Source organism: Rhamphochromis longiceps, linkage group LG14 (assembly GCF_057381845.1).
Source record: "Rhamphochromis longiceps isolate RC_006_pf linkage group LG14, R_longiceps_female_GT1.1, whole genome shotgun sequence".
Classification (NCBI taxonomy): domain Eukaryota; kingdom Metazoa; phylum Chordata; class Actinopteri; order Cichliformes; family Cichlidae; genus Rhamphochromis; species Rhamphochromis longiceps.
The window spans coordinates 5,576,536-5,603,195 of NC_140570.1; the positions used below are offsets into that span (position 1 = coordinate 5,576,536).

Here is a 26,660-nt window from a genome sequence, read left to right on the forward strand (position 1 = left end):
TTTGTGAACAATAAATTGCATGACTAGAGGAAAGGTTTCTGTCAGTGATTGGTGCAGTCTCTTTGTATTCTAATGATGCATTGTCTTTAGTGTTGTTAATCAAGGTGAGAGTAACACAAGTTCAAAGTATTATGTAGTATTATGTATTTGTCACATAGGTATGATTCCATATAAAACATTAACCAAACATAACTAAGTTTAATAACAAATATAAACAGATTATTTTCACAAGTCACAGTTGGCAATGTGCCCCCGTCGAGACGGCGCATTAGCCCAGGGCACCAAACAGGCTAGGACCGCCTCTGGTGGGCAGCGACGTAGAGAAGACTGTACAAAGGCTCCCCCAGAAGTCTAGATCAGACATAACGGGAAACTGTTCACCTAACGTTGCCCACGCACTTAAACAATAAAGCGGCTTTCCCGGATATTAGCGTCTTCTGAATTACTTCAGTTTAAACCAGCATAATTTTGAGTTGTCTCCTTGTGTTTGCTAAAGCAAGACATAGCAGCCAGCCTAGACATTTGCTAGCATTCATTTAGGGAGCGAGTAATCGGCTCATTTTGCAAACATGTACAAACGCAGAAAAAATTATTCTGAAGTTCAACCGGAAACACTTTTGTGTATCTCGTTAACGGGTGCACGCACTTTAACGGTGGTAGCACTCGCGCTCCATCCTCTCTGACAGCCTCACAAAGTAGGGTTCCATCCTCGTCATGGCATCTGAAGAGCTCGCACGAAAGCTGCAATCGCGGCTTTCTGCTACACAGGAGGCCGTACCGAGGCCCGAGCCCGAACAGAGCCCTGTCCGACCCAAACCGCAGGGGTCAGATGCTGCCTGTGGAGATTCATCATCCGAGCTATCCGCCAAACTGACGCGTAGGCTGGACATCAACGAGGGCAACGCTGCACCACGAGCGACCCGGGTCTTCAACCCTTACACCGAGTTCAAAGAGTTCTCCCGCAAGCAGATTAAGGATATGGAGGGAATGTTCAAGCGGTAAGACTGCACCAATTGTTTGTTTTGTCTCTTTAAACATGGCAGTCACGGCTGTTGTTCTCAGTCGCAGAGAATGGGGGCGAACGAGCGTGCACGGCTGGATCATGAGATTAGCCAAGGTGCAGGCTGGCTGTCATCGTGTCGACTGATTTAGCGCCTCTGTGCAAACACTCTGCACGTTAAACCGGTGTCTTTGTAGTGATGTATCGTGCTCAGATGGAGGACTTCTTAAGGTCAGTGCCGCTCCCTCGGGAGACGACACACTGACGCCGAACATCTCCAAAGATGACATAAATAAACAATGCGCTTTAGGCACAAACACAGTATGCCAGAAAAATTAACGCAATGGAGCTAAAAGCCCGAATTAGACAAAATGACAGGGGATCATTTAGTGTGTGGACCCTTCGGATTTTTTGACATCTTAAAATGACACAGATGGCTCGCTGTGTGTTATCATCCTGTATAATTTAACTCCTATTAAAAAACGTATTTTACCTGTTTTTTATGAATCTAGCCTGGCCTACCCCTAGCCTGGGGGTGGATTCGGTTGTTTCCCCCCGCTTTCTTTGGGTTACTTTATTAATTTGTGCCCTGATAATCATATAGGGCAGCACCTAAAATTGGTGTAACTGTCTCATTCTTCTTCAATAACAAATTATCAAAGTATATTAAATAAACTAAAGGTTCGTGCAGTATTGTCTGTAGAGTCTTGTTTATTTTATATTAAAAATGCGATTCATTCTGCTCATGCTACTTTTCTCCTTTGTTCCCCATAGATGGCAAATGACAATAATTGTCACCTATTAGTTTGTAAACTGTTGTTCTAAAGTTTAGAAGTTGGTATTTCTGCAGTGTCATTATGTTTTGAAAACAATAAAGGAGTGGATCTGTCTATGAAGCCTCACACTTACATTACAAATGACCCATGACTGACAAGGCAGTTTGCATTTAGTGGTTGTGACTATAGTCATTTAGTGGTTTATCCATAGTGGTTTTCTCCCAGTTCAGGGTCATGAGCCAACTGCTATAGGGCAAGAGGCATGAATTGTCCTAGACAGGTTGTCAGTCTGTCTTATTCTTAACACAAAGAGGCAGAACCACCAATTAATATAACCCCGCTAACTACATGTACAGTCCCGATCAAAGGTTTAAGACCATTTGAAAAATGGCAAAGAAATCATATTTTGTATGGTCAGTGTTGGGGAGTAATAGAATACATGTACCGGTGTTACGTATTTAAAATACAAAATATGAGTAACTGTATTCTGTTACATTTACCGCTTAAATATTTAAATTGTATTTAAGCGGTAACTGTAACGGAATACAGTTACTATGTTGAAATAAACTGAATACACAGGGGTCTTTTCCTGTTTCATATGTTAGGTTATCGCCTCTTTATCCCCTCTCTAATTTTTGTAATTCCATGCATTGCTGAAAACCCAAACAAAACACGCAATAAGAGGCACTAATGTAAGCGTTCTGTTAATGTTGGTGGTATCAGTTACACAATGGACCCAGAGCCAGCACAACAGAGCTATCAGTGCACGGGCAGGAATGCATTTCTTACTTTAAAATTCCGACACCACTTCACATTTAAAGAAGAAAGGAATGGGCAAAATCTGACCGTGATAACTATACAGTACTTACTGTACAATAAACAAAGACAAGACAAAGTGGGTTGTGCAATAAGTATTGAATACCAGGTTCAAGTTATTTTCAGGATATTGTAGACAATGCATAGACAATGCAAAATGTGCAAATATAGTATAATTTAGATGTGTGTTCAGTAACTATGTGACTGAGTGTGCAAATAAGCATATTGTTCCCAGGTCCAGTTTATAGTGGATTTGTGAGTCTTTTGGTGAGTATTTTAAGGTTTTTGTAAAGGTGTATGTGTATATCAGTCCTTTGGTGGTAGTGAGTTGAGGGCTCTGACTGCTTGGGGGAAGATGCTCTTGCAGTGTCTGGTCGTTATGGTTTAAATGCTGCGAAACTGTCTGTCAGATGGAAAGAGGGAGAACATGTGAGGGGGTGGAAAGTGTCCCTTTCTATGCTGTTCGCACGTCGGATGATGTGTTTGTCGTAGAGTTGGGTGGGAGAGGGCCTCCAGTGATCCTCTCTGCTGTCCTCACTATCCGCTGCAGAGACTGCTTTTCAGTGAGGGTGCAGTTCCCGTACCAGATAGTGATGTAGCAGCAGATGGTTTCTCAATGGTTTCCTGGTAAAATGATGTGAGATCAGGGAGACTGGCCTTCTTCAGTGGCCTGTCAGTTAGGAAGTCCAAGATCCAATTGCAGAGAGTGGTGTTTATTCCTAGTAGGTCCAACTTCTTTACCAGCTTCTGGGCAATGTTGGGGAGTAACGGAATACATGTACCGGTGTTACGTATTTAAAATACAAAATATGAGTAACTGTATTCTGGTACAGTTACAGTTTAAAAGGGTAGTATTCAGAATACAGTTACTTTGTTGAAATAAATGGATTACACGGCGGTCTTTCCTGTTTCATATGTTAGGCTGTCCCCTCTCTATTTTTGGTAATTCACCGCCGATGGAAACCCAAACAAAACACGCATTAAGAGGCTCTAATGCCTGTGTCTCAATCTCGCGACCCACGTCACCTCTACTGCGGCCCACATAAATGACGTGAAGAAATATTTTTAAAATAAAATAAATAAATATTTTTATTAATTTGAAAAATTATTTAATATGAAGGCAATAGGCAGAGTGTTACAGGCATAGCCCTAAAAAATGTAGCCTCGTGGGCAGTGTAGTCCCTGCTGCAGAGAGAATGGACTGCCATACCTGTTATGTGTCTGTGAGCGCGAGGGAGGGAGAAAAAGGAGAGTCGAAATGAGTACAAGTTGTCACTGACCAGAAACAGGAGAGGGAAGCATGTAAATATAATAACAGCCACTGCAGCCAAAAAGAGTGCCTGATGAGCCCAGTTGCAAGTAAGCTATTAAGACTCGACTGTACACTGTGTTTGTGTTTTCCTCTGAAACAATAAGTTCCATTGGAGCAGTCTTTCAATGCCGCTCTCTGTCTCTCGCTAGCAAAGTTGAGCCAGACAAAGTAAAGCTACTTTTCAGCTATGAGCCGACATGGAACCCGACATATTAGCCAGAGGTCTTTACTAAGGTTTGGAGCTGCGGACCTGTTTTATATACGTGTGGAATAGTTTTCTGTACGAGATCACTGCAAAAAGTGCAGCCTTACCTAATGTCCACCCTACTGTTACTCATTTATATTAAGATTTAATCTAGCTGGTATTGGTATGGCGAGTATCCTTCAGTAATAGTAATAAATCACAAAGCAATAGTACATTCATGTAGTTGTAAAAAGCTTGATAATATATTAAGTAATCCAAAGTATTCAGAATACATTACGTAACAGAATACGTTACAAAATACATTTTGCGGCATGTATTCTGTAATCTGTAGTGGAATACATTTTAAAAGTAACCTTTCCAACACTGCTTCTGGGGAATGACTGTGTTGAATGTTGAGCTGAAGTCAATAAACAGCATTCTGACATAACTGTCCTTTTTGTCGAGATGGGAGAGAGAAAGGTGAAGAGCAGATGAGATGGCATCATATATGGAGCGGTTTGGGCAGTAAGCAAACTGTAGCGGGTACAGATTCGGTGGAAGCTGAATTTTCATGTGCCTCAATACCAGCCTCTCAAAGCACTTTGTGATGATAGGCGTAAGTGCCATCGGCCGGTAGTCATTGAGGCAGGACACAGTGGACTTCTTTGGCACTGGGATGATTTTCATGGTTTTAAGGCATGCAGGTACCACAGCTGAGTCCAGTGATGTATTTAGGATGTCCATGAAGATGCCTGCAAGCTGGTCAGCACACTCCCGAAACACCCGACCAGATATGTTTTCTCTAATGGGGAAAAAATTTAACATTGATAAACCTGGTGGTTTCCAACATTACTGGCATGACAAGCAGATCCCACCTGAGATGTTTTCTGCACGCCACAGTGGAGCGGTGTATGGCTGTTATTCATGTGATTTTTCTTCCTCCATACAAGTGTAAGGGATACTCCAAGTTTTGAACTGCCAGCATCATTGCTATGGTGAGAGCAAGAACCTACAGTATCTCACAAAAGTGAGTACACCCCTCACATTTTTGTAAATATTTTACTATATCTTTTCATGGGACAACATTGAATATATGACACTTTGATACAATGTAAAGTAGTCAGTGTACAGCTTGTATAACAGTGTAAATTTGATATCACCTTAAAATAACTCAACATACAGCTATTAATGTCTAAACCACTGGCAACAAAAGTGAGTACACCCCTAAATGAAAATGTCCAAACTGTATCAAAGTATCAATATTTTGTGTGTTCACCAATATTTTCTAACACTGCCTTAACTCTGTTGGGCATGGAGTTCACTAGAGCTTCACAGGTTGCCACTGGAATCCTCTTTCACTCCTCCATGTTGACATGATGGAGCTAGTGGATGGTTAGAGACCTTGCACTCCTCTACCTTCCATTTGAGGATACCGCACAGATGCTCAGTAGGGTTTAAGTATGGAGACATGCTTGGCCAGTCAAGTACCTTTACCCGAAGTTTATTTAGTAAGGAACTGGTCTTTTTGAAGGTGTGTTTGGGGTTGTTATCATATTGGAATACTGCCCTGTGGCTCAGTTTCTGAGGGGAGGGGGATCATGCTCTGCTTCAGTATGTCACAGTACATGTTGGCATTCATGGTTCCCTCAATTAACTGTAGGTCCCAAGTGCCGGCAGCACTCATGCAGCCCCAAACAATGACATCCCACCACTATGCTTGACTGTAGGCAAGACACACTTGTCTTTGTACTCCTCACCTGGTTGCCGCCACACATCCTTGACACCATCTGAACCAAATACGTTTGTCTTGGTCTCATCAGAACACAGGTAATCCATGTCCTTAGTCTGCTTGTCTCAAGCAAACTGTTCGCGGGCTTTAGTGCATTAGCTTTAGAAGAGGCTACCTTCTGGGACGACAGCGCTTTGATGCAGTGTGCAGCATATGGTCTGAGCACTGACAGGCTGACCCTCCATGCCTTCAACCTCTGCAGCAATGCTGGCAGCACTCATACATCTATTTTCAAAAGACTACCTCTGGATATGACATTGAGCACGTGCACTCAACTTCTTTGGTTAACCATGGCGAGTTCTTGGCCACTGTGCTGCAGCTCAGTTTCAGGGGGTTGGCAATATTCTTATAGCCTAGGCCAGTGGTTCTCAAACTTTGGTACGCGTATCACTCGTTGTACTTGGGCTACCTGTAGTGGTATGCGGGAAATCTTAATTTGTTTTATTTAAAATTAAATAACATACAAAAAGGTATGCAAAGACGACACGAGAATTCCCGAGGCTCTTCTGGGAGCCGGAGTCGACCAGAAAACATCTCCCGAGTGTGAGTCGGGCAGCCTTTCCTTATTCCTTTGTTTCCCTGGGCATTAAAACTGCAAGGTGGCAGACAGCGCTGTGCTGCAGCACCAAAACGCTGGTAAAAATACAGTCCTTTTCCGTGGTGCCGCCATGCCTCGATCCCAGCCACCATCGATGAGTCGGGGGCCCCCAGGAGAATCAGTGGGGGCACGGAGATGCCGTCGGTGAGTTGGGGACTATCGCCTGGATGCCAAAGCTCCTATTAGCCTGGAGAATGTGATCCCCTTCTTCTGCGAGTGAGCGGTAATCCGTGGCCAGCAGCGGGGAGTTGGCACTGGAGCTGGCAACTGTCAGAGGAAGAGATGAGTGAAGAGGAATCCGCCGTCATCCGTTTCTAGCAAGGACAGAATGCTCTCCATGAGCTCGAGAGAAGTGCCATCACCCAGGCCAGAGAGAGAGAGGAGTTTCTCAGCCCTCTGCATCGGAGAGGAAGTAGCACTGCAGTAGCAGTGCCTTGAAAGTGGTGTAATTTCCTTGGTTGGGGGGATCCGGGAGGAGGGTCATCACACGGCGGCTGGACAGTGGATCCAGCGAAGCCACCACCCCTCAAATAATTTGGGGTCCTTAGGGGCTAAGTAAAGCGCTATACAAATACAGGCCATTTACCATTTATTTTACCAAATTATTATGCAAATAGGATTTTAGTGTTATAAACTTTATATAAACTTTACATTTTTTGTTTTCAGTTAAACTCATATTGTGTATACACACAGGGCTCCTTGAATCACTGATATCAATCTCAGACACCTGCCATAATTAGTTTGTCATGTGAGCCCAATTAAAGGAAAAAATCACATTATTAAGCTGTTAAGATGTTTCATGTTATTAAGCATGCCACAGGTTTAAAAAAATATGGGAATAGAAAAAGAACCTGTCTGTTCCAGAAAAGTGTCAAATAGTGCAATGCCTTGGAGAAGGTATGAAAACATGAGATATTTCACAAAAATGTAAGCATGATCATCTTACTGTGAAGAAATTTGTGGGTGATTCAGAGCACAGATGAGTTTGCATAGATAAAGGCATAATGAGGAAGGTTTTTGCCAGACAAATTCATCAGATTAAGAGAGCAGCTGTTAAAATGTCATTACAAAGCAGCAAACAGATATTTAAAGCTGCTAGTGCCTTTTGGAGTCCCATGAACCTCAAGGTGTAGGATCCTCCAGAGGCTTGCAATTGTGCAACCAATGCTCACAAGCAGAAACGGTTGCAGTGTCCCAAAAATACATGAAGATAAATTTTCAATTTTCAACAACCGCTTGTATAAGCTAGCAGCTTATGCAGCTGATGTTAAGGTAAAGTGTCCTAAAAGTCACACTTTTTCTCTGACAAACAGTTTAATTACATTGTCATACTGTGTGAGTCTATCAATGTTCAATGCACTTCAGTTCCATTAATGCTGGCCAACAGCAGCAAAAATAGCAGCACTTACAGACAGAAAAATTCAAGATATCCTCAGCAACCAACCGTCACTATCACTTTCATCAGACAGAAGTAATCTTCACTGATTCATCGATTCTTAGTTTTACAGCCTCTTCCAGAGTTAAAAAACAAAAACCCTGGATACCTGGCATATTGATAGCTAAAGTAAACAGGCTACACTCACTACAGATGAACAGCAGCCAGAGTTTTTGAGGTGACTCAAAAAACCTAAAATAATGCAAAAATATTTAACTGGCACATATTAGTTTTATCTGGATTTATTGCTAAGCATTGATATTAATTCAAATAATTTAATATTACTGGTCTCTCATGACTAAAACACATTTGTCCCATAGCAGCCACTGCAGCTTGGTTCATACACTTGAATTAGGAAGGGTAAGATAACAGAACTCAGTTAACTGTAATCTACTGATGTAACAGATGTAACAGGGAGATTTTACACACTGTCATTCAAGAAAAGTGATAACATTAGAAACCTGAAATTTTATATAATTCATATTAAGTTTGTCTCATACATTTTACAGATGCAGATTTTTCTACAGATTTACACAGATGCCAATGTAAGGATACGCTTTTGAGAAAGTGTAAGGACATTGCTCCTTTTTATCCTTCAAGCTTGCACTTTAGCTTGCAGCACCAGTGGTAGAATGGATACGGCATTTTTAGAATAATTAACTGTTGATATTGTCTTGGATCAGATGGCCTCAATCCCAAACAGAGCTACTGCTGATGATGCACTGTATGAGCAGAGCAGCATCTGGAGAAGCTCTTGGTGCTAGGCAGCATGGTGATGCAGATGTTAGAAATGCCATCCTGGTTTGAACTAAAGCTGAGGCTCCTGTACCTGCATGGGTTTGCTTCAGGTACACCGGCTACCTCTCAAACTCTGAAGACATGCACTTGTGACTCTAAACTGGCTGTGGTACAAATGTGACTTGTGGTCAATAAGGCTGGAAAATTGCTATTTAGAGGTAAGTATATTATAGGTAGGCCCCAAAAAGTTGATTTTGTTCATCTGGATGTAGCGTAGAATCAACGGAATCAACTTTTTGGGATTTCCTTACCTGGAGGATTGAGCATAGATGAAGAAATTATAGGCAGGTGTTTTTCAAGTACCATTACAGTAGCTTGTTAAATGTTTATTTTTAAACAATTTTTAAGCTGTATTCTTTACAATGAGAATGAGACTGCTGTCACATAACAAAGTAAACACTGGATTAAAGAGATCAAACAATATATTCACAGCTTTATAAAATCTGTGGTTGGTGCATCCCTAACATACTGCTGCTTTTATTCACCAGTGCTGTTACTAGTTGACTGACTTTGAGGATTTTCTTTTTAATTTTCCTTTTCAAAAATTGTTAAACGTTAGGTGCAGATATGTTTTAAGCTGATTGCATTGAACATTTTTACATATGGAAACATAATGACTGTGTGAATTAAATGTGGTGCCTTCATACTCCCAGCTGACTGAATCTGACATTGTGTGGGTTTCATGGCTTGTAGGTATGACACTGGGAAAGATGGCTTCATCGACCTGATGGAGCTAAAGCTGATGATGGAGAAGCTGGGAGCTCCACAGACTCACCTGGGCCTGAAAAATATGATCAAAGAAGTGGATGAAGACTTTGATGGCAAACTAAGCTTCAGGGAGGTGAGGAAGTAGTGCAAACACTTTGGGAATTGCTCCAAACAGCCACATTTCAGATAGAAAAGCTGACCCATCACAAAGAGATGTAGCAACTAGTCTTGGTTGTTGTGTCCTTGGGCAAGACACTTCACCCGTTGCCTACTGGTGGTGGTCAGAGGGCCCGGTGGCGCCAGTGTCCGGCAGCCTCGCCTCTGTCAGTGCGCCCCAGGGTGGCTGTGGCTACAATGTAGCTTGTCATCACCAGTGTGTGAATGGGTGGATGACTGGATATGTAAAGCGCTTTGGGGTCCTTAGGGACTAGTAAAGCGCTATATAAATACAGGCCATTTACCATTTAACTAGGAATTTCTTTTTTTTCTACTAATTTCTTAGTAGAATAAACAAGGGGGGGAAAGTTTAAAAGTAGTTTAAAACTAAGAAACACTCAGATTTTAATGGACAATGCCAAAAACTAATAGCAAAGGCATTTAAAATCGTTAATCAAATTCTTCTTAAGTGTGTGATACCTCGTATCGTGCATTATGAACATTGCACCTTATACTCAATTCAATTTTATTTATATAGCGCCAAATCACAACAACAGTCTCCTCAAGGCGCTTCATATTGTAAGGTAGACCCTACAATAATACATACAGAGGAAACCAAACAATCAAATGACCCCCTATGAGCAAGCACTTTGGCCACAGTGGGAAGGAAAAACTCCCTTTTAACAGGAAGAAACCTCTGGCAGAACCAGGCTCAGGGAGGGGCGGACCATCTGCTGCGACCGGTAGGGGTGAGAGAAGGAAGACAGGATAGAAGACATGCTGTGGAAGAGAAACAGAGATTAATAACAAGTTTCATTCAATGCAGAGGTCTATTAACACATAGTGAGTGAGAAAGGAGACTGGAAAGGAAAAACTCAATGCATCATGGGGAGTCCCCCAGCAGCCTACGCCTATTGCAGCATAACTAAGGGAGGATTCAAGGTCACCTGGTCCAGCCCTTTTTGCTTTAGCAAAAAGGAAAGATTTAAGCTTAATCTTAAAAGTAGAGATAGTGTCTGTCTCCCGAATCCAAACTGGAAGCTGGTTCCACAGAAGAGGGGCCTGAAAACTGAAGGCTCTGCCTCCCATTCTACTTTTAAATACTCTAGGAACAACAAGTAAGCCTGCAGTGTGAGAGCGAAGTGCTCTAATAGGGTGATATGGTACTACAAGGTCATTAAGATAAGATGGGGCCTGATTATTTAAGACCTTGTATGTGAGGAGCAGGATTTTGAATTCAATTCTGGATTTAATAGGAAGCCAATGAAGGGAAGCCAGTAGAGGAGAAATATGCTCTCTCTTTCTAGTCCCTGTCAGCACTCTTGCTGCAGCATTTTGGATTAGCTGAAGGCTTTTCAGTGAGTTTTTTGGACATCCTGATAATAATGAATTACAGTAGTCCAGCCTAGAAGTACTAAATGCATTACCTAGTTCGTCAGCGTCATTCTGAGATAGGATATTTCTACTTATAGAGATGTTGCGCAAATGGAAGAAAGCAGTCCTACATATTTGTTTAATATGTCCATTGAAGGACATGTCCTGGTCAAAAATGACTCCAAGGTTCCTCACAGCGTTACTGGAGGCCAAGGTAATGCCATCCAGAGTAAGAATCTGGTTAGAGACCATATTTCTAAGATTTTCAGGGCCGAGTACAATAATCTCAGTTTTATTTGAATTAAGAAGCAAAAAGTTAGCGGCCATCCAGGTCTTTATGTCTTTAAGACATTCCTGCAATTTAACTAATTGGTGTGTGTTATCTTACTTCATGGACAGATAGAGCTGGGTGTCATCAGCATAGCAGTGAAAATGTATACTATGTCTTCTGATGATACTGCCTAAGGGAAGCTTGTATAATGTAAACAGAATTGGTCCTAGCACTGAACCCTGTGGAACACCATAATTAACCTCAGTGTGTGAAGAGGACTCTCCATTTACATGTACAAATTGGGGTCTATTATGTAGATATGATACAAACCACTGCAGCACAGTACCTGTAATACCTACAGCATGTTCTAATCGCTCTAATAGAATATTATGGTCAACAGTATTTAACGCTGCACTGAGGTCTAGCAGGACAAGCACAGAGATGAGTCCACTGTCAGAGGCCATAAGAAGATCATTTGTAACCTTCACTAAAGCTGTTTCTGTGCTGTGATGAGCTCTGAAACCTGACTGAAACTCTTCAAATAAACCATTCCTCTGCAGATGATCTGTTAGCTGTTTGACAACTACTCTTTCAAGAATTTTTGATATGAAAGGAAGGCTAGAGACGGGCCTATAATTAGCTAAGACAGTTGGGTCTAGGGATGGCTTTTTAAGTAAGGGTTTAACTACTGCCGGCCTGAAGGCCTGTGGTACATAGCTGATTATTAGAGATTGAAGCATTAATTAATGGCAGGACTTCTTTGAGCAGTTTTGTAGGAATGGGGTCTATAAGACACGTTGATGGTTTGGTGGAAGTAATTATTGAAGTTAACTCAGAAAGATCGATTGGAGAAAAAGAGTCTAAATATCAATGGTACTAAAGGTAGCTGTAGATACATCTGTGAGATGATTATGGGTAATTTTTTTCTCTAATGATTAAAATTTTAACAACAACAATGAAGAAAAACACTTAAACTGATTTTTAATTTATGAAAACATGTTATTACAAAAGATGTTCACATATTACCGTATTTTCACGACCATAAGGCGCACTTAAAAGTCTTAGATTTTCTTCAAAAAGTACGGCGCGCCCTATAGCGCAGTGCGCCCTGTGTGTTGTAAGGAGGACGTAGTAGAGAACACCATGAGAACGCTAAAGGGTGAAGTGTGGGCGCAACCCTGAAAATGGCAAAGAGACACGCTTACGAAGCACAGTTTAAACTGAAGGCCATCAGCTACGCGGAGGAACATGGAAATCGAGCAGCGGCGAGAGAATTTAAGATTAACGAATCGATGGTTTGCAAATGGAGGAAGCTAGAAAACAAGCTCCGGCAGGTCAAGAAAACGCAGCTGAGTTTCCGCGGACATAAGGCGAGGTGGCCCGAGTTGGAGGAAAGACTCGAGCGGTGGATCATCGAGCAAAGAACGAGCGGGAGAAGCGTTTTGACGGTCACCATTCGGCTAAAAGCAGTTTCACTTTCACTTTTTATGAAACGGTGCCATTTTTCCATCCGGACCAGGACTACGGTAGCGCAGCAACTTCCAGCGGATTATAAGGAAAAGCTGGCCATCTTCCGCTCCTACTGCAGTAAACACATCGGCGACAAACACATCCAGCCCAGCCACATCACAAACATGGACGAGGTCCCGCTCACTTTTGACATCCCGGTGAGTCACACTGTGGAGAAGAAGGGGACCAGCACGGTAGCGATACGCACAACGGGGCACGAAAAATCTTCTTTTACTGTTGTGCTTGGCTGCCATGCTAATGGACAGAAACTGCCGCCTATGGTGATTTTTAAGCGAAAGACTTTGCCTAAAGAGAAGTTTCCAGCAGGAATCATCATTAAGGCAAATGAAAAGGGCTGGATGGATGAGGAAATGATGAAAGAGTGGCTGAGGGAGGTGTATGTAAGGAGACCAGGTGTTTTTTTTTTTTCCCACGCATCACCATCGCTCTTAATCTGTGACTCTATGCGTGCCCATCTCACAGCCGATGTGAAAAAACTAGTGAAACAAATGAACTGTGAGCTTGCTGTCATTCAGGAGGCCTGACAAAGGAACTCCAACCGCTGGACATCGGTGTGAACCGCCCGTTCAAAGTAAGGCTGCGAGCGGCCTGGGAGCGATGGATGACCGATGGAGACCACAGTTTCACCAAGAGTGGAAGGCAGCGCCGGCCGAGTTACGCCACAATTTGCCAATGGATTGTAGATGCTTGGGCTAACATGTCTGCTGGCACTGTTGTTCGAGCTTTCGCAAAAGCCGGCATCATTTCCGAGGAGCCGCACGGCACGGAAAGTGACTCTGACAGTGAAGAAAGTGAACCTGGCATGTTTGATGGAGATTTAGCGCAGCTGTTCAATTCAGACACAGAGGATGAGGACTTCCATGGGTTTGATGATAAAAATGTGAGTACCAAACTTTGTTTTGCTCCCGCTTTATTTTTAAATACGCATACGGTACTTGTATGCGCCCTATAATCCAGTGCGCCTTATGTGTTTGTTAAATACAGTAATGGCACACATAACTGAGACTGTGCCTTTTAATACAGTGCGTCTTATGGTCGTGAAAATACGGTACTGAAATATGACAAATGAGCATCTAAATAAATAAAGCACAACTGAAAGGTGTGGCACATTGTGCTGTGCATTACTAAAATTGCACTTATCTATAAAACTAAGCAGTTTCCAGGCCATCTGGTAGATGTAATCTTACCTGCATGTTCTGGGTCTACCCCAGGTTCTCCTACCAGTAGGACATGCCCTGCCGGAACACCTTACCCAGGAAGCGACAGCCTCACTGGCGCCATATCTAGATTAAACGACTGGTTTGTCTGGAAATGACTAGTGACACCAGTACGATTAGCTGTATAGTCGATTGTGTGGGTAATTCTTCAAAAAAAATCAAAAAACAATCATTTTTAGGCATGTAAATAAAGTTAAATTATTTTTGCTGTTCAATACCTCAGAAAGTTCAACTTACGACTTCCGGTGTCATGGTGGCGAGAGTAGCAGCATAAACAGGAGCTCCTGCATCGATAGCTAAAATAATCCGCAATTCAAGAATATAATCCATTAAAAGCGACTTTCCCCTCAAGAATAATGAGTGGAGATAAAAATAAGAAGGGACAAGCCCCAGGCCGAAGCTTAGAAATGCGACTTGAGAGTAAGACAAATGAAACATGCTCCAAGCAAGAGGGCGAGAAGATGGCGGCGGAGGCCACAACATCAGTGCTAGGCCCCTTCAGACAGGTGGTGAGTGAAGTAGTGGCGGAGGGCATGCAAGACCTTAAGGCAGAGATGAAGAAGGAGCTATCGCTCGTGAGAACAAGTTTGAAAGAGGACATGAAAACCCAAATGAGCGAGTTAACACACAAGATAAATCAACAGGTTACCGCCGCCACAAGCAGGATCGAGGAGGTGGGGAAACGTCTGGAAGAAATGGAAAGAAACATGGTAGGGAAGGAGAAATGGGACATTGGAGTGAGGGATGCCATTGTTCAGCTGCTGGATAACCAGCTCCAAGAGAAGGCTACGGATTTGGAGGGGCGCTTGCGCTGTAATAACATACGGATATATGGCATCCCTGAGAACATAGAAGGCACCTCCATGCTAAGGTATGTGGAAAGCATGATGATATCGGAGTTGGGGGAGGCGTGGACTTGGGCAGCGAGAAGAACCTAGGGATAGAGAGAGCTCACCGGGCGCTGGGAGTGCAGCCGCCGCCGGGGGCGCCCCCTCGATCAACGGTGGTGCGCTTCTTAAAGTTCAATATTAAAGAACAAATCCTACGCGCTGCATGGAAGAAGCATGTGTATATATAAAGGAGAAACGGATTTTCTTTGATCACGACTATGCCAAAAACATACAAATGAAGAGAAAAGAGTATGGCCCGGTTAAAAAAGTACTTAAAGAAAACGCCATCCGGTTCCAGACCCCGCTTGCTAAAATGCGGGTTCATTTTGACTCGGGAATGGTCTTATACAATATCTAAGAAGACGCGGATACACGGTGGCCACAAGAAAGCCCAAAGGCATTACAGCGGAGATGATCAGTAGTATGCTACCGACGAGTGTGGTTGGGCCGCGACGCGCCGGGAATACAGCTGATCTACGCAGGAGCGCACGGGAAAAGCTGAAGGTTTTCCAGTGCACGGAGAACGTCGGTACGGAGGAATAACACCTGTGCCCCACCGGCCCCGTTTCGCTGTTAAGACGAACATAAGACCAACGGAACAACAGGTGCACCGGGCTGCTGATCATTACAGGGGGGTATATGGCTGGATGGCCTCCTCCCCTGGCCATGATGGAATATGGCACGTCGATCCCCCTTTGATCATGGAGTGGTGAGGGTCCGATGCAGGTGACTCACATGTTTTTTGTTTTTGTTTTTTGGTTTCCCTTTTTCTTTTAAAATAGGAAACGAGAGGGGCCCCACACTGTGGCATTTCCCCCAGACTGAGAGGAGAGAAAAAACCTCTCTTATGGAAGACCTGGTTTATTTGGTTAAGACAAGTTCTGTCTTTGTTCATGTGTGTTTATTATGTGTTCTGAGGGCTGGGAGTATTGTTATGTTGGTGCAGGAAAATAAGTTGGAAATACATAGAACATATGCGGTATTATAAGGTATTGTCTTTGAATGTAAATGGTATAAAGAATCCCATTAAGATTGCGTTTCTACAAGAAATGCATCTACAGTATCAAAGGAAGAATATGAGAAGTGGAAGAGAATGGGATTCAAAATTTTTTTATTATGCCTCACATAGATCTGGCAAAAAAAGAGGAGTGGGCATTCTGATACCGAACAAGGTTGGTTTTGAGTTTACTGGAGAACATAAAGATAAAGAGGGAAGATTTGTGTTGGTGAAAGGGAAAATGGAACAGGAAGACGTCACGCTGTGTAATATATATGCACCCCCTGGTAGTAGTAGTACAGGGTTCTTTAAAGAGATATTCAGTCTTATTGCCGCAGAAAGTGTTGGTACATGTATATGTGCAGGAGATTTCAATTTACTTCTCCATCCAAAATGGGATAAAACTAGCCGAGACCGGAGGGGAACTAAATTAAAGAAACAAGTAAAAACAATGTTATCTGAGTTGGGGCTTATAGATATATGGAGATATTTACACAAAAATGAACGCAAATTTACATTTTATTCAGCGAGACATGATATGTACTCGAGGATTGATTACTTCTTTACTTTTAGTAAAGATCTCCACAGAGTGAAGGATTGTATAATAGGACAGAGAGATTTATCTGATCATTCGGGACTAACTATGAAGATTGGGTTTAAAGCTAGCCCCAAAAACACCTTATGGAGGCTTAACACAGGTCTGTTAAATAATGACTCATTTAAAAGAGAAATGGGACAGGAGTTAAAAACATATTTAGAACTCAATGACAATGGAGCAGTTAATCCTACAATTTTATGGGATGCGGCTAAGGCTTAGGGGTAAAATTATTGCAAAATGTGCAGTCCTAAAGAAGGTGAGGAGCAAAAAAGCTGTCAGATTTGCAGGAAAATATGGAAAAATTGGAACAACTGCACACCGTTACAAGGTGCCCCCAGGTATTGGAGCAGATGAGGCCGGTTAAACAGGAGATACACAAAATTTTAAGTGAGGAAATTGAAAAAAAATTAAAATATAATAGACAACGGTGGTATGACGCAGGACCCAAAGCTGCTAGGCTATTATCATGGAGTCTCAGGAGGCAACAACAGGAGAACACTATTCATAAAGTTCGAAATTTAAAAACAAATAAGATAACTAATAAACTCGAAGAAATTCAGAGAGCATTTGAAGAATATTACGCTGAGGTATACACACAACCGGATAAAGCAGATGAGCATAAGATTCAGAATTTCTTATCCAGCCTAGATCTACCATTTATAGGTAAGCAGCAGAATGAAAAACCCGTCAAAAATATCAGCAGAAGAGATTAACATTGGGATCTCAAAACTCAAGGCTTTTAAAGCCCCAGGATGTGATGGATTTCCACCAGAGTGGTATAGGCAAATGAGGGAACCCTTAATCCCGCTACTAAAGGCCTCTTTTAATTACACTCTGAGTGGGGGGGGCGCTCCCACCATCGTGGCGGGAGGCGTATATCTCTGTCATACCAAAAGCAGGGAAGGATAAAACTGACCCCAGAGGTTATAGACCTATTAGCGTGTTAAATATAGACTATAAACTATTTGCCGCAATTTTGGCTAGGAGGTTGAGTACATTGATGCCCACACTGATAGAGGAGGATCAAACAGGCTTCATTGGTAACAGACAAACACACGATAATATCAGAAGGGCCATTCATATTATTGACCAGATACTTAAAGGGAAAACTGGAACAGTTCTCATTGGGCTTCATGTGGAAAAGGCATACAATACGGTCGGGTGGGAATTTCTGTTTCATGTGTTGAAGAGATTTGGGCTATGTGACAGGTTTATCCAATGTATAAGAATGATTTATATGTCTCCAACAGCGAGGATCAAAGTTAATGGAAGCCTCTCAAATCGGATAACACTACAACGTGGCTGTAGGCAGGGCTGCCCGTTGAGCCCACTGCTCTTTAACCTTTTCATTGAGCCAACGGCTCAATGCATCAGAGAAGAGACTTGATTGGCGGGGGTTACAACGGGGAATGTGGAAAATAAAATTTGCTTGTATGCAGACGACGTGCTGGTAGCGCTAGGAAACCCGGAAGAGGGAATTCCTCTGCTTATGGAAATACTGGAAGAATATGGCAGACTGTCTGGTTATAGACTAAACATTCAAAAAACTCAAATCTTGACATTCTTTTTTTTAACCCCTCAAGACAATTGGTAGCAAGATATAGATTCGGATGGCATCAATCTCAAATGGAGTATTTGGGGATCCTGCTGACAAAAGACCTTGCATTGTTATATGAAGTTAATTATAATCGGGTGGACAAGAAGATATATGAAGATCTGGAGAGGTGGGGTCTGCTCCACCTCCATCTGGGCAGCAGAGTTAATAAAGATAAATATCCTCCCAAAGCTGCTATATTTGTTTGCAGCGCTTCCAGTGGAGGTTCCAGCAAAACAATTTAGGGAGTGGGATATGCATTGCTCAAGATTCATATGGGGAAATAAAAGGCCAAGAGTGAAATATGCAACAATGCAGCTGCCTGGTGAGCGGGGGGGCATGGCTCTACCGTGCTTTAAGGATTACTATCTGGCAGCCCAGATCAGACCTCTAGTGTGCTGGTGTAACTCTAAGTTTGAGGCAAAATGGAAGGACATTGAGCTTTCTTTGATGGATTTCCCAATACAGTCTGTTCTGGGGTCTCTTGAGAGTTTACCACAGGCATATCAGATGCAAATTTTAAATTTAAAATTAAATTTTTTGGTCTTAATAGGGAAATAGGGTTGCTGGGATGGCCAGCGTATCTCCCACGCTTCCTTCCAGCATTGTTAGACCATAAATTCAGGGAGTGGTCCAGGCATGGAATCACTGCGATCTGTAAGATAGTGAAGCATGGGGAGCTGATAAATTTTGAGGACGTGTCAGATTTACGAGATCGGCAGGGAAGATTTTTATCGTTACCTACAGGTTCAGAGCTTCTTCCAGAAGGAAATTAGAATGCTTGACGCAGATGCTAGTGGGGTGATCCAAATATTTATGGATGCTTATGGTGAGAACATTATAAGGGGTACTATAGGCAAAATGTACAGAAGTTTTACTGCTATGAAAAAGACCTCAACAAGATATGTCAGTCATCGATGGGAAAAAGAAGCAGGTATAACTATCTCAGAGGAAGGTTGGTTGCGGATGTGGAAGAATGTGTTATCTACCACAAATTCTTTAACATGACGAGATTTTTGGATGGAAGAATTTAATTAGATTCATGCTGGAGGGAGTGCGGGGAGGTCACTGCAGGTTGCTTCCATGTCTTCTGGTCATGTCCTAAACTGAAGACCTTTTGTGAGGAGATTAAACAAATGGTGATGGATGTGCTGGAAGTACCACTGGACTTCTCCTTTAGTACCATGTACCTTGGGAATATCCCTGAGGATATAAATAACAGAGACTCATACTTACTGAAAATAATTATGGTTGCATGCAAAAAGGCAATTACTAAGTGTTGGTTACAGACAAGCCCCCCCACACGGAAGCTGGTCATAGACACGGAAGCTGGTCATAGACATTATTAACACAATTCATCATATGGAACTGATTACCCTCTCACTGCGGCTACAGAAGGAGAAAGGAGAGAGACTTTGGGAAAGATGGGATCGTTATACGTCAAGAGACTAGAAACTGATACCTCTGTGATGCAGAGGGACAGCTGCAAATTTGTTTGAATGAAACATGCACCTGTGTAATATGTAATATGTGTAAGTAAAACAAGGCGTTGTGTATTTTGGAATATGTGAACATATGTGAATGTGTTGGTTTCCCTTGCCCTCTTTAGTTCTGTATGTAAAATAAGATGAAAATCAATAAAGAGAAAGTGTTAAAAAAAATAAATAAAAATAAAGTTCAACTTACGATCGTGGCTCACGAGTTGGCAGTTCGTCTTGTAATCGGAAGGTTGCCTGTTCGAGCCCCGGCTCCGACAGTCTTGGTTGTTGTGTCCTTGGGCAAGACACTTCACCCGTTGCCTACTGGTGGTGGTCAGAGGGCCCGGTGGCGCCAGTGTCCGGCAGCCTCACCTCTGTTTGTTTGTGAATGGGTGGATGACTGAATGTAGTGTGAAGCGCTTTGAGGTCCATAGGGACTAAGTAAAGCGCTATACAAACACAGGCCATTTACCATTTACATTTACAGATGGTGCCAAAATGCGCCAAAATATGCCAAATGGCAAAACACCTGATTATGAGTTTATTAAACCCACTGTAACATTTCTGTGTTTCACTTTAGAAACACCAGTCTTTGCACAGATAATGTTGATTACTGGTGTTGTGGAGTTCAATGTCTAATGAAGCATATAAGTGGTTATAGGCAATAAAATCCCAAAATAAATTAGGCGAGGAAAAAAAAAAATTCTTAAATATAAGAATCCATGTGACATTCTATTTACACAGCACCACAGCACAACAACAACAGTCGCCTAAAGGAACTTTACATTATAAGGTCAAGACCCCCCCCCCCCCCCCCCCCCATGTCAACAAGGGGATACGTCTGTTAGAACCAGGCTAAGGCAGCAGCATCCAGCTGTTACAGCTGGTCGAGGGGTAGGAGAATCAGGGGTAAGGGTGAGTTTTATATCTGCCAGGTGCCTTGTGAATGACACTGGATGACAAAGTTGATTTTACATTGACATCAAATTGCTGTCATGCCCACTGTTGTTAGTTGCAGTTTACACCTCGATTTTTGTAATATCAATATTACAAATATCAATAGAAAGGCTCAGAGATTCATAGATTATTCAGAGGGAGATGCAGTTGCAGCAATTTGAAAAGGCGACACTTGGTGGAAAAACACTTAGGCTTCTAGTTTTGACTACTGCTACAGTGGGGCAAAAAAGTATTTAGTCAGCCACCGATTGTGCAAGTTCCCCCACCTAAAATGATGACAGAGGTCAGTAATTTGCACCAGAGGTACACTTCAACTGTGAGAGACAGAATGTGAAAAAAAAAATCCATGAATTCACATGGTAGGATTTGTAAAGAATTTATTCGTAAATCAGGGTGGAAAATAAGTATTTGGTCAATAACAAAAATACAACTCAATACTTTGTAACATAACCTTTGTTGGCAATAACAGAGGTCAAACGTTTACTATAGGTCTTTACCAGGTTTGCACACACAGTAGCTGGTATTTTGGCCCATTCCTCCATGCAGATCTTCTCGAGAGCAGTGATGTTTTGGGGCTGTCGCCGAGCAACACGGACTTTCAACTCCCGCCACAGATTTTCTATGGGGTTGAGGTCTGGAGACTGGCTAGGCCACTCCAGGACTTTCAAATGCTTCTTACGGAGCCACTCCTTTGTTGCCCGGGCGGTGTGTTTTGGATCATTGTCATGTTGGAAGACCTAGCCTCGTCTCATCTTCAAAGTTCTCACTGATGGAAGGAGGTTTTGGCTCAAAATCTCACGATACATGGCCCCATTCATTCTGTCCTTAACACGGATCAGTCGTCCTGTCCCCTTGGCAGAAAAACAGCCCCATAGCATGATGTTTCCACCCCCATGCTTCACAGTAGGTATGGTGTTCTTGGGATGCAACTCAGTATTCTTCTTCCTCCAAACACGACGAGTTGAGTTTATACCAAAAAGTTCTACTTTGGTTTCATCTGACCACATGACATTCTCCCAATCCTCTGCTGTATCATCCATGTGCTCTCTGGCAAACTTCAGACGGGCCTGGACATGCACTGGCTTCAGCAGCGGAACACGTCTGGCACTGCGGGATTTGATTCCCTGCCGTTGTAGTGTGTTACTGATGGTGACCTTTGTTACTTTGGTCCCAGCTCTCTGCAGGTCATTCACCAGGTCCCCCCGTGTGGTTCTGGGATCTTTGCTCACCGTTCTCATGATCATTTTGACCCCATGGGATGAGATCTTGCATGGAGCCCCAGATCGAGGGAGATTATCAGTGGTCTTGTATGTCTTCCATTTTCTGATGATTGCTCCCACAGTTGATTTTTTCACACCAAGCTGCTTGCCTATTGTAGATTCACTCTTCCCAGTCTGGTGCAGGTCTACAATACTTTTCCTGGTGTCCTTCGAAAGCTCTTTGGTCTTGGCCATGGCGGAGTTTGGAGTCTGACTGTTTGAGGCTGTGGACAGGTGTCTTTTATACAGATGATGAGTTCAAACAGGTGCCATTCATACAGGTAACGAGTGGGGGACAGAAAAGCTTCTTACAGAAGACGTTACAGGTCTGTGAGAGCCAGAGATTTTCCTTGTTTGAGGTGACCAAATACTTATTTTCCACCCTAATTTACGAATAAATCCTTTACAAATCCTACCATGTGAATTCATGGATTTTTTTTTTTCACATTCTGTCTCTCACAGTTGAAGTGTACCTCTGGTGCAAATTACTGACCTCTGTCATCATTTTAAGTGGGGGAACTTGCACAATCGGTGGCTGACTAAATACTTTTTTGCCCCACTGTATATTATCGCTAATGTGGCGGTGTTGTTTGAATGGCTCTACTTATTGTTTGGGGGAATACTGCATTGACCATCTGTGTCTTAAATACGAGTGTAAATAGAAGTAGTGTGATCATATTACCAGTAGCAAGTTAAGCGCAACCAATGTGGTGAAAAAAGTAGAAAAGAAAAAGTCAAGTTTTAAGCTTAAAATACTTTGTATTAGAGTAGAAGGATTTTAAATTCAATTCTGGTGAGACAAATATGGTTGTTTCCCTTTCTAGCTCCTGTCAGTACTCACACTGCTTTGGATAAACTGGCTTTTCAGGGAGCTTTTAGAATAGCTGTAATAATTACAAAAGTCTAGCCTAAAAGTAATAAATGCATGAACTTTTTCAACATCTGAGAATAGGATGTTTCTAATTTAAGAGATGCTGCCCAAAGCAGTCACACGTATTTGTTTAATATGCACATTGTAAAACACATCCTGGTCAAATACGACTCCAAGATTTCTTACAGTATTACTCAAGGTAATGCCATCCAGAGCAAGAATATGATGTTTTATAACATGTGTTATAAAATTTTTAGGGCAAAGTACCATAACAATTAATTTAAATTGGAGGTCATCCAGTATTTTGTCTTTAAGACATACTTTTTGTAGTGTTGCTGTAAATCTCAATGGACATCCTGGTGAAAACTGTAAAAAAAAAAGAAAAAAATGTATACAAAATTAGGCTAAACTTGGATACTAAGCTGAATACAAAAGCAATCAGCATCTGCACTCTTAACTCTCTCTCATGAATTAACCTAACATATCCATTGTGAAGTGAATTAACTTACAGCATTGATTCCATGATGCTTTGACACAGATGAAAAGAGACTTCAGCACATGGCCAACATGGCTGTAATGCTTTTCTCAAAAGAGGACCTTTGAGCAGGAAGCAATGCCATCACATGATACTAAGACAAATAAAGTTACTTTTAACTAAAACAAAAATAAACATTCCATGTTTATCCATTTCATAATGATCAAGTTCTTCATACAAAGAAAAAAATTCTCAAATGACCAAACAAATCTCAGAACTAAACTCAGCCTGAAAATTCCTGTGAGTCACTGCCCATTGTTGCCTCTGTTTTAGGAAAGGGAGGAATTTCTGGTTCCAGTGGGACCAGAACAGATTTGTAAGAGCCTGAACACACTGGGTTTTTTTGTGAAACTCCTTTTCTGGGAAGTCTTCAGGTGAAGGTTGAAAACCTGACTTCAGTGTAAGATAAAAGTTTTGGTGAAGAAACATTGTATCAAGAATTCTTCTGGCAACAACTCACGTGCTCCCGAGATCCTGCTTGGTGAGAGGCAGGTGGTGGGTAAAAAATAAACAAATAATTAAAAAAAAAAAGTGTGTGTGTGTGTGTGTGTGTGTGTGTGTGTGTGTGTGTGTACTTTAAACTGTCTACCTCTCTGCAGTTCCTGTTGATTTTCCGGAGAGCAGCAGCTGGAGAACTGCAAGAAGAAAGTGGTCTAATGGCATTAGCAAGACTTTCTGAGATCGATGTCTCCACTCAGGGTGTTATGGGGGCCAAAGACTTTTTTGAAGCCAAGGTATGTAATAACATTACACCGTGTACTTTAGCCGTACGCCTAGATTTTGACTTTGTCCTTAGCTCCTTCAATGCCTGTCATGACCTGTGTTCAGAGTAAAAACATGAAAATATTAACTTTACTGGAACTAACCTGTGAATGTCTATCTGAAGCCTGTTTCAGTGTTCGGGGGGGGGGGGGGGGCTTTAATATACTATACCCCAATATGTGTACTTTCTCTTTTTTTTTGCACAGAATGTTAATGAGTCAAATGGCATATGACTTATCTCTGTGCCCGAGTATATGTTTGATAACTGGGGATACAGCTATGTAACTACTGGTGAAAAAACAAGTACATCAAGTACATTAAGTACTGTACCCAAAGCTTAAATTTGTGAAAAGCTGCAGTCAGCTGTGCATGGCTACTTGGGTTTAAGAAATTTGTTTTTGTGTTGTACCAGATGCAGGCTCTGTCTGCCGGTAGCAAGTTTGAGGCTGAAATTCGAGAGGAAAAAGAAGAACGCAAGAGACAAGAAGAGGAGAAAAAACAACGACATGCTGCCTTCAAGCAGCTGCAGTCCACCTTCTGCTCATAACCCACCACAGAAAGCAGATGATGCAGATTGCAAAGTTCAGTGTTACTGAAGTTTTAGAAACACACTCCTTACTTAGACTCAAACCCGTTTCAAATTGTGGCACTTAAATAAAAAACTGATTAATTAAATTAAAATTAAATCTTGACTAAAATAAAAAACATGTCATAACTAGGCACAGGGTAAAGTCCAGGATATGGTTAGCCTTGCACAAAACTGATACCTTGTATATTGTATGTTCGACCTCTAGACCATTTGAAATCCGTCTTTGGGGTTTTTTTTCTGTTTGTTTGTTTTGAGTTTTGTGCTATAACCTTGTTGATGAACAGTAGTTTGCAATCCCACAACTAAACAACCATAAATATGTTTCTGTTTACCTACAGAGTAAATAAAGATGTGTTGTAGACCTAGGCTAAGGACAACAACTGTACACTGAAGTTTAGCCGTATTGCTAAAAGCACACAGAAGACGGCTTCCATTTAATCATGCTTGCATGTTACAGTACTATTTCTCAACTTTGCCTTTGCTAAGACTTCGTTTCTAATGACCCTAGGAAAAAAAAAAGGTTCTCAAGTGGAGGTCTGATGATAATCCTAATAGTGGCAGGAGACAGTTTTCTAAGTGGCGTCTCTTTAGTTATCCTCTTTCGTAAGGAACCATCTGTATAAAAGACCAATGAGCCATTGTTTGAATAATTCCTTTGTGATGATTTGTGCACAGTAATATGGTGTAAAAGCAGTAGCAAGCACCTTTACTGTGACCAAACAGTATGTTTGTGAGCAGCATCTCAAGTACATGCAAGTTACAAGGTCCCAGGAGAAATGTGCCCATCTAATTTGATTTTACAGGTTCCCTCCTGTAAAAAGAGTGACATATCACAAATTAAGATGTGAAAGGTCTGGTGTCTGTAGACTACGGGATAACAAAAAAAGTACAAGCTGTCACTTCAGTGCCCGATTACACCGAAAAGATGACCCAGAACAAGATAGAAAACATTCAGTTCTTTTTTTTTTTTTTTTGTAGCTCCAGAAAAGTAAAATCTTCATGTGTTATTTTCAAATGCACTGTGGTGTTTTGGTGTAAGAAACAAAATGTTAGGGAGAGTTCAGTCAATATACACTGGTAACCTCACTACTGTTTTTTTTTTTTTGCCAATGAGCCATTACCTATAGGTTTTTAACTGACTTCAGAGACCGCTGAAATTCAGCTTCATTTCCAAATAGGACAAATGCTGTTTTTTATGTTGTGACTGTGAATTACAGTACTATTCAGTACGACTAAGTCTTGGGCCATCGTTCATTTCTTTAAACTTAGGTAAAATGTGTAGTATTTGAGGTGAAAAATGAATCTATTTTGGAAAAAAGATGTAAGCTGACAAAATGTGGAACAAGTGAGTACCTTTAGAGGCACTGTAACAGAAAACTTGGCAAACAACCTATTTTCTGTGGCATTTCATGCTCACATCAGGTGTCTGACCTGGTCTTGTTTTTCCCATTTCAGAAATAGGGGTAAGCTCAGGACTGTTGTCTCAAAATGTGAACTGGAGATTCTCATCCATGCTTTGATCTCTACTAGTTCAAATTATTGTAATACGCTGTTTTCTTGTCTAAAGCATGTAGTAATTGCTTCTAGTCCATCTAAAATGCTGCTGGAAGGCGTTTAACTGATGTTAAATCTTCTCGAAACATCTTTACACTGGCTTCCTGTCAGGTTCAGATTTTAGTTAAAAATGTATGCCCCATCTGTAATGTCCATTTTATTTATGTAACACCAAATCAAAACAACAGTTTCTTTATATTTTAAGGTAAAAACCCTAAAATAGTAATAAAGACCTGCAGTAATTCCCTGATTCTCCAAGCTGGGTTCTTAAGCCCAGGTAGGGGTCTTCTTGCTATCTCACGTGTTAGTCTGAAAACAAAGAACAATTGGGTGTTTCAATCCTTTGCTCCAAAATACTGGAACAGCTTAATCCTCTCTTTTTACACTCTTAACCCTGTGACATTCTTTAAAACAGCTTAAAGACAGGCACTTAGCTAATGTTTTTGCATACTGTGGTGTTTTACTGGTTCATGTAAAAACCATTTTGACTTTGCACAAGCTGTACTTGAATGTCTGTCACTTACTTGTTAAGAACCAATTCAAGTTATTCCTTTAGATACAGTATTTTTATTATTAGCGGCCTGTCACAAAAATGCATAATTTACTCTGATT

The 26,660-nt window shown here is 41.7% G+C and overlaps 1 protein-coding gene across 1 annotated transcript; it reads left to right on the forward strand.

Annotated features, from left to right (window-relative positions):
• Positions 1-646: 646 nt before the first annotated feature.
• On the forward strand, positions 647-26,207 carry efhd1 (EF-hand domain family, member D1). The gene is made up of 4 exons (XM_085380988.1): positions 647-998; positions 9,402-9,549; positions 23,743-23,877; positions 24,318-26,207. The coding sequence occupies exons 1-4, from the start codon at positions 715-717 to the stop codon at positions 24,450-24,452; spliced, it is 702 nt and encodes a 233-aa protein (XP_085237114.1). The 5' UTR covers positions 647-714; the 3' UTR covers positions 24,453-26,207.
• The last annotated feature ends 453 nt before the right edge of the window (positions 26,208-26,660 follow it).